At 48.0% G+C, this 14164-nt stretch overlaps 1 protein-coding gene across 1 annotated transcript; it reads left to right on the top strand.

Moving 5' to 3' along the window:
- The first annotated feature begins 2217 nt into the window (after positions 1-2217).
- On the top strand, positions 2218-13880 carry Enc1 (ectodermal-neural cortex 1). Its single transcript, XM_004643483.3, has 3 exons — positions 2218-2555; positions 5796-7611; positions 11324-13880. The coding sequence occupies exon 2, from the start codon at positions 5810-5812 to the stop codon at positions 7577-7579; it is 1770 nt and encodes a 589-aa protein (XP_004643540.1). The 5' UTR covers positions 2218-2555; positions 5796-5809; the 3' UTR covers positions 7580-7611; positions 11324-13880.
- The last annotated feature ends 284 nt before the right edge of the window (positions 13881-14164 follow it).

Here is a 14164-nt window from a genome sequence, read left to right as displayed (position 1 = left end):
AGCAATTGCCCAGCAGCCTAAAAACCTGGATAGATCGGCTTGGGAGAAGCAGTCCATTTATTTAGGAGGCTAGCCGCAGCCCTCCCTTTGCAAAATGTAATATTAGTTCCTGTATCTTTCTGTGGGAAAATGTTCTCCAGTTTTTACAACCTACATCAACTAATTTCTTTACCTTTGTGTTGGCTATCTCCCTGAGGCAGATGAAGCAGTACATACAGTCACTGAATGCATTTCAAGTTTTTTCAGTACATAACCTTTCCCCCTCTTCAGCAAGTGACAACATAAGGTAGAAAAGACAACAAAAAATGGCCCCTGTGGCTGATGACACAAAGGCTAGAGTTCATTCGGCTCTCAGGCCTGCCTGTTCAGTAAAGCTCTTTGCAAAGTGAACTTTGCTGTCACTTCTAATTGCAACAGATTTCTTGATCCCACTGTGGTGGTGCCCTGTGGCCACCAGCTGAAACTTTTTAATCATATACAGAATGTGGATGATACCTACATGTGGTCTTCAAAGCCAACACGCTTGGGTTTTACTCATGACCTGACAAAGATATCTATAGAAAGTGTCTTGGCGACACAAAGGATTGTTCTAATGGTTCCCCACACTTGTCATAGGCCATAGAAACATGTTTTTAAAAGACCTATGGAATATCTAACTACACATTTCCACTTCTATCTTTTCAACACACCTCTGGCATCTACAGAGGTTCTGGCCCTTGGGTCTCTGCTGATCTTCTGCTCCTTTTTCTCCTGAAGGCGCCAGCTGTGTTCACCTCCTTCCCTTGGCGTCCAGCCCCTCCACACCTGCATCTAGTTCTTACTTGGAGCCCATCGGGCCTTTCAGGCTGTGTGGAGCTCTCTGGGGCCAGAACTGTGGTCTAAACATTAAAATGGAAAATAGATTTTAAAGGGCTCTCCATGTGACTGGTGAGTCAATACTAACAAAGGACTTCAGAGGGCACTGTCTTTCTTTGGAAGGAGCGAGATTTCTCATCGTGAGTGCAAGGGCAGGGGAGAAACTGGAACTTGGACGAAGGACCCACAGCCGGAGCTCAGAGGCGTGTGGTCCACGGAAGCTCCAGGTAGAGCCTCCTTGGCCAGCTTAAACCTTTCTCCAGCATGTTCAGGAAAACGGAGCATGAAGAGTGGGGGTGGGGTGGGGCGAGTAAACTCAGCGTGGGTCCTCACTTCACAATTGCCAGGGTCTCTCCTTCCTCCCCTGAGAGCCGAGGCTGGAGTGGTAATTGCCACAGTTCATGCATAGCCTTTATCTCAAATGCAGAAGAAAACCCAAACGGGCATTTTAGCTCTCAGTGGAGAGATAAGGCCTTAAAGGTAAAAAACAAAAAACAAAAAACAAGGCTTCCTAGTGATCACCCCCCACCACACACGTTATTTTCCGAATGACCATCCTTTCCACCTGGCACAAGGGTATGGGGCGTGTGTGCTGGGCTCTTTCTCCAATGAGCTCCCGGCATCACCAAGCCATAAAACGCCGGCAGGGCCAGTGTGAGAGGTGCTGGCTCTCGGCTCCGGCGGGAGCAGCGCTCACCCTGCACAGGGTGCCTGGCACGCGGGGCAGAGTCCGGCGGGTGGGGGTCTGTGGCCGACGCAGGCTCTCAAGTGTGTCCAGCCGGCGAGGAGCCTAAGTCCTAGCCTGCCCCACCCCATGGTCCCTACTGTAACCAGATTTGTGGGCCTACCCTCCCTACTTCTCCCTCCGGTGTCCCAACCGCCAGCCTGCTCCGGGCCAGGGGCGCGTGCCACAGATGGCCCCTCGGCCCTGGCTACCCAGTCTCTCGGGCGGCACGGGCTGCGGCACCGCGGAGCGCACCGGCCTGGCTCATGGCCCGGTCTGTCCTTCCTCGCGCTGGGTCCCTCTGCCCCGGGGCAGTCCATAGGTTGCAGGGAGGCAGAGAGCTCTCAGCCCGGAAAACTTATTTTATCCGCGGTCCCGGGGGGCTGCAGCCGGCGCGGCTGGGAGTGTGCGCTCGCTTTGTCTCCCGCGCGCGCCCCTCCCCCGCTTCCTCTCGCTAGCTCCCAGACCCGCTCTCCCGGGCTCCTCTCCCCTCCTCCCGCCCGCCCTCCTCCCGCTCTTCCTCCCTCCCCCGTGGCCGGATCTTTGCTGCGCGCCCCCTCCCTGCCCCTCCCCTCCCTCCCGGCCGCTTATAGCCGGGCGCGCCGCGCTGGGCGCAGAGCGCTCCGCAGCCGGTGAGGAGGAGGCGCGGCCGAGCCCGGGTGCAGACGCCAGGCGGCCGCCGGCGCGCACGGCGCTGAGTTCCCTCCCCCGAGCGCGCACCGCCCGCCTCCTTCTGTGGCGCCTGCGGCCGCAGGCTCGCTGGCCTCCGACGCAAGCTCTCGGAGCCACGCTGCGGCCCGCGACCGGGGCCGCGAGGACCAGCCGAGCCGCCTGCCGCGTGCGGCCGGCTCTGCGTGCCCCCGCTCCGGCCGTGATCGCTCCGGCTGGCGACCCACACGCGCTACTTTCGACCGGGACTGAGGCGCCCGTGACCGAGCAGGACCCCAGCGGCTGTCGCAGAGGCGTCTCCACTGCTGTGAGTTCCCCACCACCCTGACCTGTTGCAGCGGCCGCAGGCGTGCCAGGGGCGGCCGGGGCAGCTGTCCTGGCGAGGGGACCTCGGCGGCCGCCCCTGCCTCGTGCAGCCCGCGGCAGCCGGACCTGCGGGAGGGGCCGGCGCACCTCCCCTCAGCCACGCGCTGCCCGGGCAAGTTGCGGGGTAACCCGACCCGCCAGCCTGGCTCACATTGCATGCTCCTTGGATCCGGGGAAGTTGAGGACATTCACAGACATCTCCCGTGCGGGGCACTTCACTGTGGCCAAACGTCTGTGGGAAATGAATGAAAGCTAGTTTCTGAAAAACAGGCTTCTCATGCGTGCGCTTGGCTTTCGGTGTAACATTGTTAATCAAAGGATAGGAATTGTTGGGCGGGGTGGAGGTGAAACCGAAAGAGTTGGACATGCAATTTGGTGTCGTTCTCACGGGCACTGTCAGCGTATTCAGAAGCGTTGCAACCATTGCAGCGGGCTGGGTGTCAAACGATTATTTTTAAGGTCTTCATGGTGTTGCATTGTTATCAGTGGTGCAAGTACTTGAGAATTATCTGCCTAGTTTCTCTCTTGCTGGGACTGCGATCCCGCTCGCGATCTGGAGACTTGGGGGCGCTAAACATCGCAGGAAGAAAACTTCTCCAAGGAGCCTTAAGGGAATTGAAGTTACTGGAACTAAAAGCCCCTTTGATGTTCACAATAATAGCAGCCCTTTTCTGTGTCTTTGTGGAAGCAGGTTAAGTATATGTGTGCATTTTTTTGTCCTTGTCCGTAGCATGCAAATATTGAACCTCTGGGGGCTTAAGAAATGCCACAAGAATGATTCACTTTGTGTTGAAGGTGCATTTAGTGACTGTCTGAGTGGTCTTCTGCCGGTATTTTGATGTTTGCCTAATTCCAAAGCAGAAAGCAAGTTGCTTCCCTTGGGTTTTCAAGTGCACCTTTTATTTGAATCACACATGACTGCAGGAATGCTAAACTTTGAGGGTGACATGCTTTTCCAGTTGGATGGTGTCCAAGACACAAGCTGGGCTCTCCCTCCTGGCTTTGTGGGCGAACCTGGAAAAGACAGCAGCATGAACACAGGGTACAGAGAGATGCACATCCTGTATCCTGAGGTCCTCTAAACTGTTTTCTTACGTGCGCATCTGGTTGAGAATGTTGTTTTATACCTTCCAGTCTCATGTTCAGAGGCACGTGTCTGGGCCCCAAAGGATTCCAGCCCAGCCAGCAGGCACTCTGATGCTTGTACCTAGTTCTTTTGCCAGAGCTGCCTCCTTTCCTCAGAGGAGAGGCAGCTTCCTAGGAATTCAGTACTGACAGGTTTAGACTTAAAGTCTCCCTCCAAATACTGAAGGTTGAATGCATTCATTCAAAAGGCATCCACAGTGGTGCAGCGTAGAAGGTAGATGTCTGACCACACCAGAAGCCTGGTGCATGCGAGGGCCCTGAGTGGTCATATTCCAGAGCTCTGGGCCTTGGTCAGAATGGACTTGCAGGTGTTGGGGGGGGGGGATTCAGGTGGGCATGATGCTTGGTGCTTTATAAAGTCTAATGCCAAAATTCCAGGTGTTGAGACTACATTGCCTACTTTTCTCCCACCAAGCCCTGTTTATACATAACAAAGTTACATTCCAACAGTAAAGGCAAACTAGTTACATCACCTAGTGATATGTGATCTGAATGCCAGAGTCATGCGAAGCACCTGCTTTTGTTTCCAGTGCCTTCTCTCACAGCTGGTTGGGAAAGTAGGGTTTAATTTTTCTAGCCCATACATCTGGTAAATCATTCATCTGCATTTATTAACAAATGGAACACAAATAAAAAAATAAATATCTGAGTAGTTGAAGAATTAAAAAAATGGTTTCAGCTGTGCTAGGAGCCCTGGCTTTTCTGGGTTTGGAGCAGAGGCTGTAACCCACTACAGTTTACCCTCTGGGGATAGAAACCCTTCTCAGGAACCTTGGAAGGCAGGTGCTTAAGGGCTTTATTCTTTTGAGTTAGCAGAGGGGTAGTGTATAGTCTGTGTATGAAAGGAACTGGGTTGTTTTTGAAGATAGATAATAGGTATTTCTCAAGTCTTTATTGTACCGTTTTTGGTTTTTACTGTAGGAAACCAGAAGGTAGAATTGGGTTCTGTTGTAATTTTCAATATCCAGGAAAACACATTAGTCAGTGTATAAATTCTACGATGGCCCCCAATTAGCCATAGCTAGCAAAATAACACATATGTGCTTGTGCACGCACACACACACACACACACACACTCCTGTGTGATTTTTAATTTAAATAAGGCAGTGTTTGCATCTTGAACTTCCTATATGCAGGTGCCAGTATTTGCAGGTACCCAGGCGCAGCGTTTAATCAAGAGGTCCTTTGTTCTTGGGACTGCCTTTCCAAAAATTACCGCAGAGCTGGAAAAATGGAAAAGCAGCAGTAGTGTGCTACTGAAAATACTCTTTTTTTCTGTGCCAAATCCTCATTTTGGAGGCTGTCCAGAGCAAGAAAGATGGGTGGCCATTGTGGCTGGAATCCACTCTGTACTTTGGCTTTAAGCATGTTGATCAATATGTGGTAATGTTTATGCTGGGGTCCATTTAAAACGGTAGTGAGAGCTATCTGGCTAGAAACTATCTGTTCATAGTTTAAATGAAGGGCTGGCCATTGCAGAACACTACACATGTGGAGTTTGGATCTTACCAAAGGAATTCTTAATGGAATTAATTATAAGGTGTTTGTTTTACGCATGGCTTTATGTAGCAAAGGGCATGAAAGCTGGAGCCTGACCTGGCGTTATGAGAGCAGGGGGTTTGGCATTTTAAGTGACCTTGTCATGAATCAGCTGGACGCAAGGAGCTGTGAGAGGAGACCTCCTCCCCTTGGCTTTTGCTGACATACATTCTCAAGGACTTAGTCTCCTGGAAGTTGGCAGTCAGGTTTTCCAAGATGAACCTGCTTTTAAGAAGTGATTTTTTTTTTTTTTTAAAACAGTGTGTGGTTCTAATAGCTCAACAGTTATTCCAGTGAACATGGGTGCTACCAGGTGGTTGTGACAGGCTTTGTTACAGAATGGCCTTACCCTTGTCAGAAAAGTAGGCATCAGGGCTGACTCTAAAGTATCCTGTTTTCTTTGTTCAGAATGAGTGTTGCTTTTGTTTGGTTGCTGCAAACATCAGAAACATTGTGTTCAACCTTTGTTTTGTTTTGTCTATCTTTTGTTTTATAGGGAGTGGAAACAAAATGTCAGTCAGTGTGCATGAGAACCGCAAGTCCAGGGCCAGCAGCGGCTCCATTAACATCTATCTGTTTCATAAGTCTTCCTACGCTGACAGTGTCCTCACACACTTGAACCTTTTACGGCAGCAACGTCTCTTTACTGATGTCCTTCTCCATGCCGGAAATAGGACTTTCCCTTGTCACCGGGCTGTGCTGGCTGCGTGCAGCCGCTACTTTGAAGCCATGTTCAGCGGTGGCTTGAAAGAAAGCCAAGACAGTGAGGTCAACTTTGACAATTCCATCCACCCAGAAGTCTTAGAGTTGCTTCTTGACTATGCATACTCCTCCCGAGTCATCATCAATGAAGAAAATGCAGAATCGCTCCTGGAAGCAGGTGACATGCTGGAATTCCAAGACATACGAGACGCATGTGCAGAATTCCTGGAGAAGAATCTGCATCCCACCAACTGTCTGGGTATGCTGCTGCTGTCTGATGCACACCAGTGCACCAAGCTGTACGAACTGTCGTGGAGAATGTGTCTCAGCAACTTCCAAACCATCAGGAAGAACGAAGACTTCCTGCAGCTGCCACAGGACATGGTCGTGCAGCTCCTATCCAGCGAAGAGCTGGAGACAGAAGATGAAAGGCTTGTGTATGAGTCTGCGATTAACTGGATCAGTTACGACCTCAAGAAGCGCTACTGCTACCTCCCAGAACTATTGCAGACAGTGAGGCTGGCACTCCTGCCTGCCATCTATCTCATGGAGAAGGTGGCCATGGAAGAACTCATCACCAAACAGAGAAAGAGTAAGGAGATTGTGGAAGAGGCAATCCGGTGCAAACTGAAAATCCTGCAGAATGATGGCGTGGTGACTAGCCTCTGTGCCCGGCCTCGGAAAACAGGCCATGCTCTGTTCCTTCTGGGAGGACAGACTTTCATGTGTGACAAGTTGTATCTGGTAGACCAGAAGGCCAAAGAAATCATTCCGAAGGCTGATATTCCCAGTCCAAGAAAAGAGTTCAGTGCATGTGCCATTGGCTGCAAAGTGTACATTACTGGGGGCCGGGGGTCCGAAAATGGAGTCTCAAAAGATGTCTGGGTCTATGATACCCTGCACGAGGAGTGGTCCAAAGCTGCTCCCATGCTGGTGGCCAGGTTTGGCCACGGCTCGGCTGAACTGAAGCACTGCCTGTATGTGGTTGGGGGGCACACGGCTGCAACTGGCTGCCTCCCGGCCTCGCCGTCTGTCTCCCTAAAGCAAGTGGAACACTATGACCCCACAACCAACAAATGGACCATGGTAGCCCCCCTTCGAGAGGGCGTTAGCAATGCCGCCGTAGTGAGTGCCAAACTCAAGTTGTTTGCTTTCGGAGGTACCAGCGTCAGTCATGACAAGCTCCCCAAGGTTCAGTGTTATGATCAGTGTGAAAACAGGTGGACAGTACCTGCCACCTGTCCCCAGCCCTGGCGTTACACAGCAGCAGCTGTGCTGGGGAACCAGATTTTTATCATGGGGGGAGATACAGAGTTCTCCGCCTGCTCTGCTTATAAATTCAACAGTGAAACTTACCAGTGGACCAAGGTGGGAGACGTGACAGCAAAGCGCATGAGCTGCCACGCTGTGGCCTCCGGAAACAAACTCTATGTGGTTGGAGGATACTTTGGCATCCAGCGGTGCAAGACTTTGGACTGTTATGACCCAACTTTAGATGCATGGAACAGCATCACCACGGTCCCATATTCGCTGATACCCACTGCATTTGTCAGCACCTGGAAACATCTGCCATCCTAATTATAATCCATTCTAAAGAAAAAAAGCATGAGGTAAGAGAAAGTTTATGCTGGAGATGTAAGTATGCGTTTAATTAGGTTAGCTCTCTCATATTTGGAATGTCGGGTCCAGGATGACCTATACCACCTATAGAGAAGTCCTACAAAAATTGTAAAAATAAAGGATTTTACACCCCCAGAATTTATAACCGGTTGTCAGTCACAGCTGTAGCACCCTCCTAACATAATTATACTAGGGGTTGTCAGTGATTGAGAGCTGCAGGGTCACCTGATAAACCTCTCAGAAATTGACCATCCTAGAGACTTTGTTTCATGAGGTCTGCATGGGGCCCAAGCATGCATATTTTTAAGGTTTTCTGGTGGTGCCAATGGACAGCCCGCTTGAGAACGCCTGACCTCTATCAGTGGTACCAGCCAGTGTGTCCTCACTGTGCACCTGGGTGGTGCTGTGTGTCGTGCTTGGATCATCTCATGATCCTCACGGCGCCTCCGGGGGGTTGTAAGACTCTCCTCTTTGTGTAGATGAAAACAGCTGATGCACTCAGAGGCTGAGGAAGTGGTCTGGGACCACAGAGCTTAATTACTAAGTGGTAGAGTTGGTCAAGAAGTCAGCCCAGGTAGCCTGCTCCTGGGAGCCTCCTGCTGAACTTCCACTTGGTAAACTCGGGCTTTTTATTGGTGTCAACACAAAGACTCTTGGTTGGTCCTAAGATTTTGCTTCCTGAGACTCTTCCTGGACTGAATAGGATTTAAAAAATGTATTGCTTACGTTCTCCCAGTTTATTCTCTAACCTGTTTATTAGATGAACTGTAGGGGGGATTCTAGAGCTGTCTTTGTCAACAGTTGCACCTACATTGTAGGCTTTTGATGTGCAGATACACTGAGCCACTGCCCTATAACTGCGTGCTTTTGGAGTTAATCATTCAGGCGGGCTTTATTGTTGGACTGACAGTAGTTAGTGTCATATATCTGGGTCCATAATGTTTGTCTGTGTACTTAAGAGTGTGTTACACCAGTGGCTCTAATAATTAATCAGCCTACAAATTTGGTGTAGGCAAAGCTCATGGTGGCTTTGCTCCTGCTAAGCACTCTGAGGATTGTTCCCAGAATCCCCCGCGCACATGTAAGTGTAGCCCATAACACACGCAATGTGTGGATTTGTTTGGGTGATCCGTGGGCCTAAGATAACTACTTTGGGGGAACTACAGTGAAAACCAACTCGTGGCTTAGGAACTTCTGGTCCTGTTTTCTATAGTATTTCTTTTGCCATCTCTTATTTACAGCTCCTCTAAAACATTAAAATAGCCTCACTTTCGCATTTCGTCTTTCTGTTTTTTTTGCTTCTTTTGATTCTCTGGTTATCGCCTCCAGTCTGTTACAGTTAGCAGAATTCCTAGTAAAGCAATATTGCCTTGGAAGGAAAGGCCTTCAAAGGAGCAGGAGCAGCCAGGCGCCTGCTCTCAGAAACCACCGGGTGAACAGCGTCCCACACCAAACTGGTTTTTGCAGCCTCACTGGCATCTCAGTAATCCTGAATAAACAAATGTGCTGCAAGTGGTTATTTCATTTGAGATATGAATGTGTGACTCAACTCTCAAGCAGTTTGACAGAACCTCCTGGGCGAAAGCTTCAATTAACAGCACTAAATTAGGTGTTCGTCTAGAACTGACTGTATGTCTACAGAAGAGCCAGAAACATTGCCAGTGGTGGTGGTACATCCATGATATTAATGAATAGACCGCCTGGCATCCTTTGAGCCAGGTAACAACACTGAGGCAGAGAGGAGAGAGCCCGCAGGTATTTGTTCTGGTCCTAGCTTTGAGACTGCTCCTCTGTCCTGTGAGTGGCTTGAACTCTGCTTGCCCCAAGATCTGTCCTCATTCAGACATGCACAGAAATACCCAGCCCAGTGCCTAGTATCTATTCAGTATTTACCGATTTCTTTCCTCTCTTCAGTTGAGACCATGCCCTGAGATCTAGCAGTGGAGGTAGCTTTTGTGTGGTGGGAAAATCAGGTTTCTTTGACTATGATCTGTCATCTTGAGTTTTTTGGTTCCTCCTTTTTCAGCCCAGAGCATGTTGGCAAACACTTGAATTCACCCTATCCTGGTTATTTGAACCTAATCGCAGGCTTCCGGTCCCTGGGAAACAGAGCAAATAAAGTGCTGAGTTATATGTGAAACAACATCCTCTTCACCCCGCTGCCCCCAGCCAGAGTCAAGCACATAAAACCGAATTTGACAGGGCCGGGATTGCCGCTTCTAAAGGGTATCATGAGCGCCTGATCAAAGCTACTCTTTCAGTGTCTGACAGGGAGAATGTTGGTTTAAATTTCTAAAGTTTACTGCACACCAGATAGTGCTAAAACATTCAGGCTGGGTGGAGTTACTCAAAGCACTGGTAGGTATCAGCCCTGAAGTGCAGAAGCTTGAGGCCCTCTGCTCTTCCAGGGTAGGTGCTAAATGAATTAATCCAGTGCTGACAAAAATCTTTTCCTGGTTTAAAAGCTCATCTCCCAAGGAGATTTTAACTACTGTATCTCCTGCTGCTTCCTCTGTGGGTGGGAGGAACAGAAAGGAAATTACTTTCTTCTCTGTTTCCACGGTGCCTGAGGCCCTGTCCTGACAGCGCTGAGACTTTCTCATTTGCTTGCTTTCTTCTCTTTCAGCCCTTCTCTACTACATGAATGTGTAGTGCCTTGAAATTTTATATTATTGCAAGATACATTCTTTCGGCTAATGTGGATATACAGGTTAGAAGGAGGTGGAGCTGGGGGGATGACAGTGTAGTCGAAGGAATGCCTTGAAGGCTTGAATCACTGTTAGGAAGCAGCCAAAAGAAACAGCAAGGAAGTGAATCAGACTCTTGAACGCACAAGAGCAAAGTGAGAGGAATTTGGTGAAATTAATGAATGGCGCCTCCAGCATTGCCTTTGTCTATACTTAAAAAAGAGTTACAGCGTAAGAATATGACTTCCAAAACTAAGCCTGGAGAGGGTCTTTTAAAAGCCCTCGGCAAAATTTCCCAGTATGAAATCAGAAGTAAATAAACGGGCAGAGTGATTAGTGCAAGAAATACCAAGCTCCCATGAAATGCACAGGCTGGGTGGTCACGGTGGCGTGAGTTCTCACGTGCGTTTGAGGTATGGTGGTGGATTCCACAGAGCAATACTGGGCTAGTGAACTTGGAGAATAAACTCCAGCGTTGGTCTGTCTGGTATGTGTTCATAGGCAAGGAGGTAAAAATTGATTTCTGCCATAATGAATAGTAGAGATGCATTGAAATAAAAGAGGATTAGTATGTCTGCTTTCTGTAGGGTAAGTCGAATTTGAAGTCCTTTATGGTTCTAAGACCTGGAGGGTGTACATAGGAGTCTGCTCCTTTGATCACATAGTGATCACTTCAGTGACTCTGTGTAACCAGGAATTTTATGAATGTTGTCAACAATTGCACCTAAATGTACAGATTTGAATTTGAACATATGTTTTGGAAAGAAGTAAAGGCCCCCACTTGGACACCATTGTCTTTGGCCAGGCCTCCATCTGCACGGGCACACAAGGACACGTGTGTATACATTCAGTTCTTTCTTATAATCTTTGCGTGGTTCCTGCCAAAACATACAATTAAGACCTTTAGAAAGCAATACCACCCAGGTCTGTCTGGAGTGTTGTTAATTTTACACATTTTGTGATTATTCACACAAGTCCTTCATGTTCTCTTTTTCTTTCCCTTTTTCTCTTTTAGCTTCCCCCATCACTCAGTGAGAGACAACGTGAGATTTCTACTTTGGAGAAGCCAAGTTTAATGAAGTGAAACGAAGCGACAGCATCGAGTCACACCCACTGCACCTCAGCAGTGCCCTGAGTGGACATGAAGGAAGGGGAGCGGGAGGGGGTGGGACTTTGCCTGTGAGTAGCACACAGTTTAAATATGAATGGGTGAACCTGTGATCTAGTCCTTGTCTTGTAATTGTGGATTAATGTCAGCGTTAATCAGCCCCTCAAAGGGAAAGAAAAGCTGGACCTTTTCCCTTGCTGTACGACATTCAGCATTTGATTTCCATGGGCTCCACCATTTATGTGTAAAATTTGAAATGGTTGTCAGCTCTCTCTGAGGAGTGAGCCTGAAGCCTTCACACCAGCTGCTGTTGGAGGTTCAAAGCCCCAGTGTGGGTCGGGAGGGTTGCAGGCTGGGCTGGCGGAAGAATGAAGAATGAGGAGCTCTCGGCTCTCCCACATCCTGAAGGGGGTGGGCTGGGCTTTCTAGAACGGGCTGTGAACAGTGGGGACATTATTTAGTTAACCGTTGAGTAGTAGATGTGCTTTTCTATTTATAAGTGACTTTAAACTTTCCCTTGGCTGTTGAGAAATTCGTAATAGATTTAGCTATTTATTGTTCGAGGCCTGCATGCTGAAACAATTCTTACGGTTGTCTTCACGTGTATGGACGTGTGTGAACAGTTCTGTTTTGCACATTCTGTAGCTGTTGATGTGCTTTGCTGCACAAAATGAAAACTTTTGAGTTACAATTTGGAGCATAACTGGAGGGCGGGTGGGGGTTGGGAGGGATTTTCAAATGTCAAGACAGAAAACGAATACAGGACAGAAAATGAAAATTACATCCCAGAGGTACCGAAACCATGGAGGTCACTTTTCTTAGATGCCCACCTTTTGACGGAGTTTCTTGGGACCTGGTCCCGCTGATGGCTGGTAGAGTGAAAGCAGAATTCTTCTTTCTGCCCTTGTCCTTCCCATCTGCTACCTAGCCTCAGTGTCACCTGCTGCAATTTGGAAAGTACCAAGTCGCTTTATGTTTTTCCTTTTCTTCGTAGAATATCCTGAAATTCTGGAAAGTTCTATGGACTAGTTCTGTATATAGGGCAGAGATAAAGATGTTGTCCAAAGTTTATTTATTTAACTATTTATTACCCTATGAGAAAGCTTTGCCATACCCACACTTGCTGGGAAATACGAAAATGCCACAGGCCCAAATTAATTTACTGACCGCATTCGCCAGACTTCTTCCTGTTCGATTGAGCAAGCACTGTAAGTTCTTTAGGGAAACACAGTGGTACAAGACACTTCAGTTGTTCCCCTGTAGGTAGATGTTGGGAAAATCTTTGGTATACAAAAGTGACACAGTTGGTCACAGAACACCAAAGACATGCAAGCAGTGGCCCAGTGGAGAGGTTTTCTGGTCCAGTTGGGAACCGGTTGTGAATACATTCTTTGTTCTGTGGGTGCTTATTTACTAACCTTGTGCTGTGGTAAGTATTAGTGCTAGACTTGAGTAGGTGTCTCCTGCTGCAGAGGTGTCTAGGGGAAAACCTGAGTTTGCAGCTTGATCTGTTTTTGTCCGTGTTTCTCACATTGCTGTATCTTAGAAAATAGGGTCAAGGCTGGTAACCTTCGATGTCGTGAGTGTTCGTATCGCCCGATGACAGATAAACCCTTAACATTTCCCTCCACATTAATACTTTCATTGTACATGTCTGTCCATGCCATGGCTAAGTGGGCTGTAGTTGGACCAAATTAAATACATGAACCATCGGAATATAAGAGTCCCAGTACTTGCCAGCAGTGAGTCCCTGGATGTGTTCTAAGCAATGCAAATGCCTCATTGTCTCCTGGGAGCGTAGTCAGTGTCATTCTATTGCAGCAGTTACAGCTCTAGTTTATGATGCAAATCTGTCAAGAGATGTGTGTGTCACTGTGTGGTTCTGAAAGCAGGAAGAATTTGCTGCAGCTGTTTCAAAGTTGTGGCCTGTCCTTGAATCCTCTATTAATTACTATGTGTGAGCCAGCGGGAGCCGACGAAAGGCTGGGCCCCCAGCCTGCAAGGAACTTTCTGGGCTTCTGGGCTTTGAATTGATGGAGGCATTTGGGCTTGCTACTTGACCATTCGCGCCCTGTGAAATGCCCCGCACTTTGAAGCAAATACAATTCACAGCACAGTATACACAAAAAACCTTGGCATAAGACAGGGAAGGTTCTTCTTATTTTGTGGGCTGGTTGCTGTAGAAACGGATAACAAAGGGCAGCCTTCCACTTCTGGTATAATTGTGCAGCTCCCTTTCTCTGGGCTTGACACCTGTCTGAATAAGAGTGATTAGAGCTGCGTACTGTCCCCTTCTCGGCTATTGAATATGTGACTCACGTACTGAACAATGTAGAAGTTAGTAAGATGTTCGTGTTCCTATGTACTTGTTTGCTACTACATTTTTGAGGTTTTGTAAAACTGTTATTTTTTTTTTCACAATGTGAAACTGAAGGTCAATAAATTATTAGAGATTTTCTCTTCATTGTGTGTGGAAGTGTTGTCTTGATTGGAATGCGGTGTAACTTCAGGCATTGAAAACTTGGCTCATGTAATCCAAAAGACTCATTTCAAATACTTTTCTGAATGTACTTTGTTTTTTCACATGTATTTATTAGAACATTGCACGTTAAATAAAGCCGCCCGTGAGATACCTCTTCGAGCAGAGCGAAATGCCTTGTTTATGTATCACTTATACATTGGAGTACAAAGCCACTGTGTAGTAGTAAGACGGCATACAGTGTCTAGGAGGAATTTAGGGTTTCTTTT

This window comes from Octodon degus, unplaced genomic scaffold (genome assembly GCF_000260255.1).
Source record: "Octodon degus isolate 3935 unplaced genomic scaffold, OctDeg1.0 scaffold00177, whole genome shotgun sequence".
Lineage (NCBI taxonomy): Eukaryota > Metazoa > Chordata > Mammalia > Rodentia > Octodontidae > Octodon > Octodon degus.
Note: the sequence above shows the minus strand (reverse complement) of the source record. Positions and strands in the feature narration are given on the sequence as shown.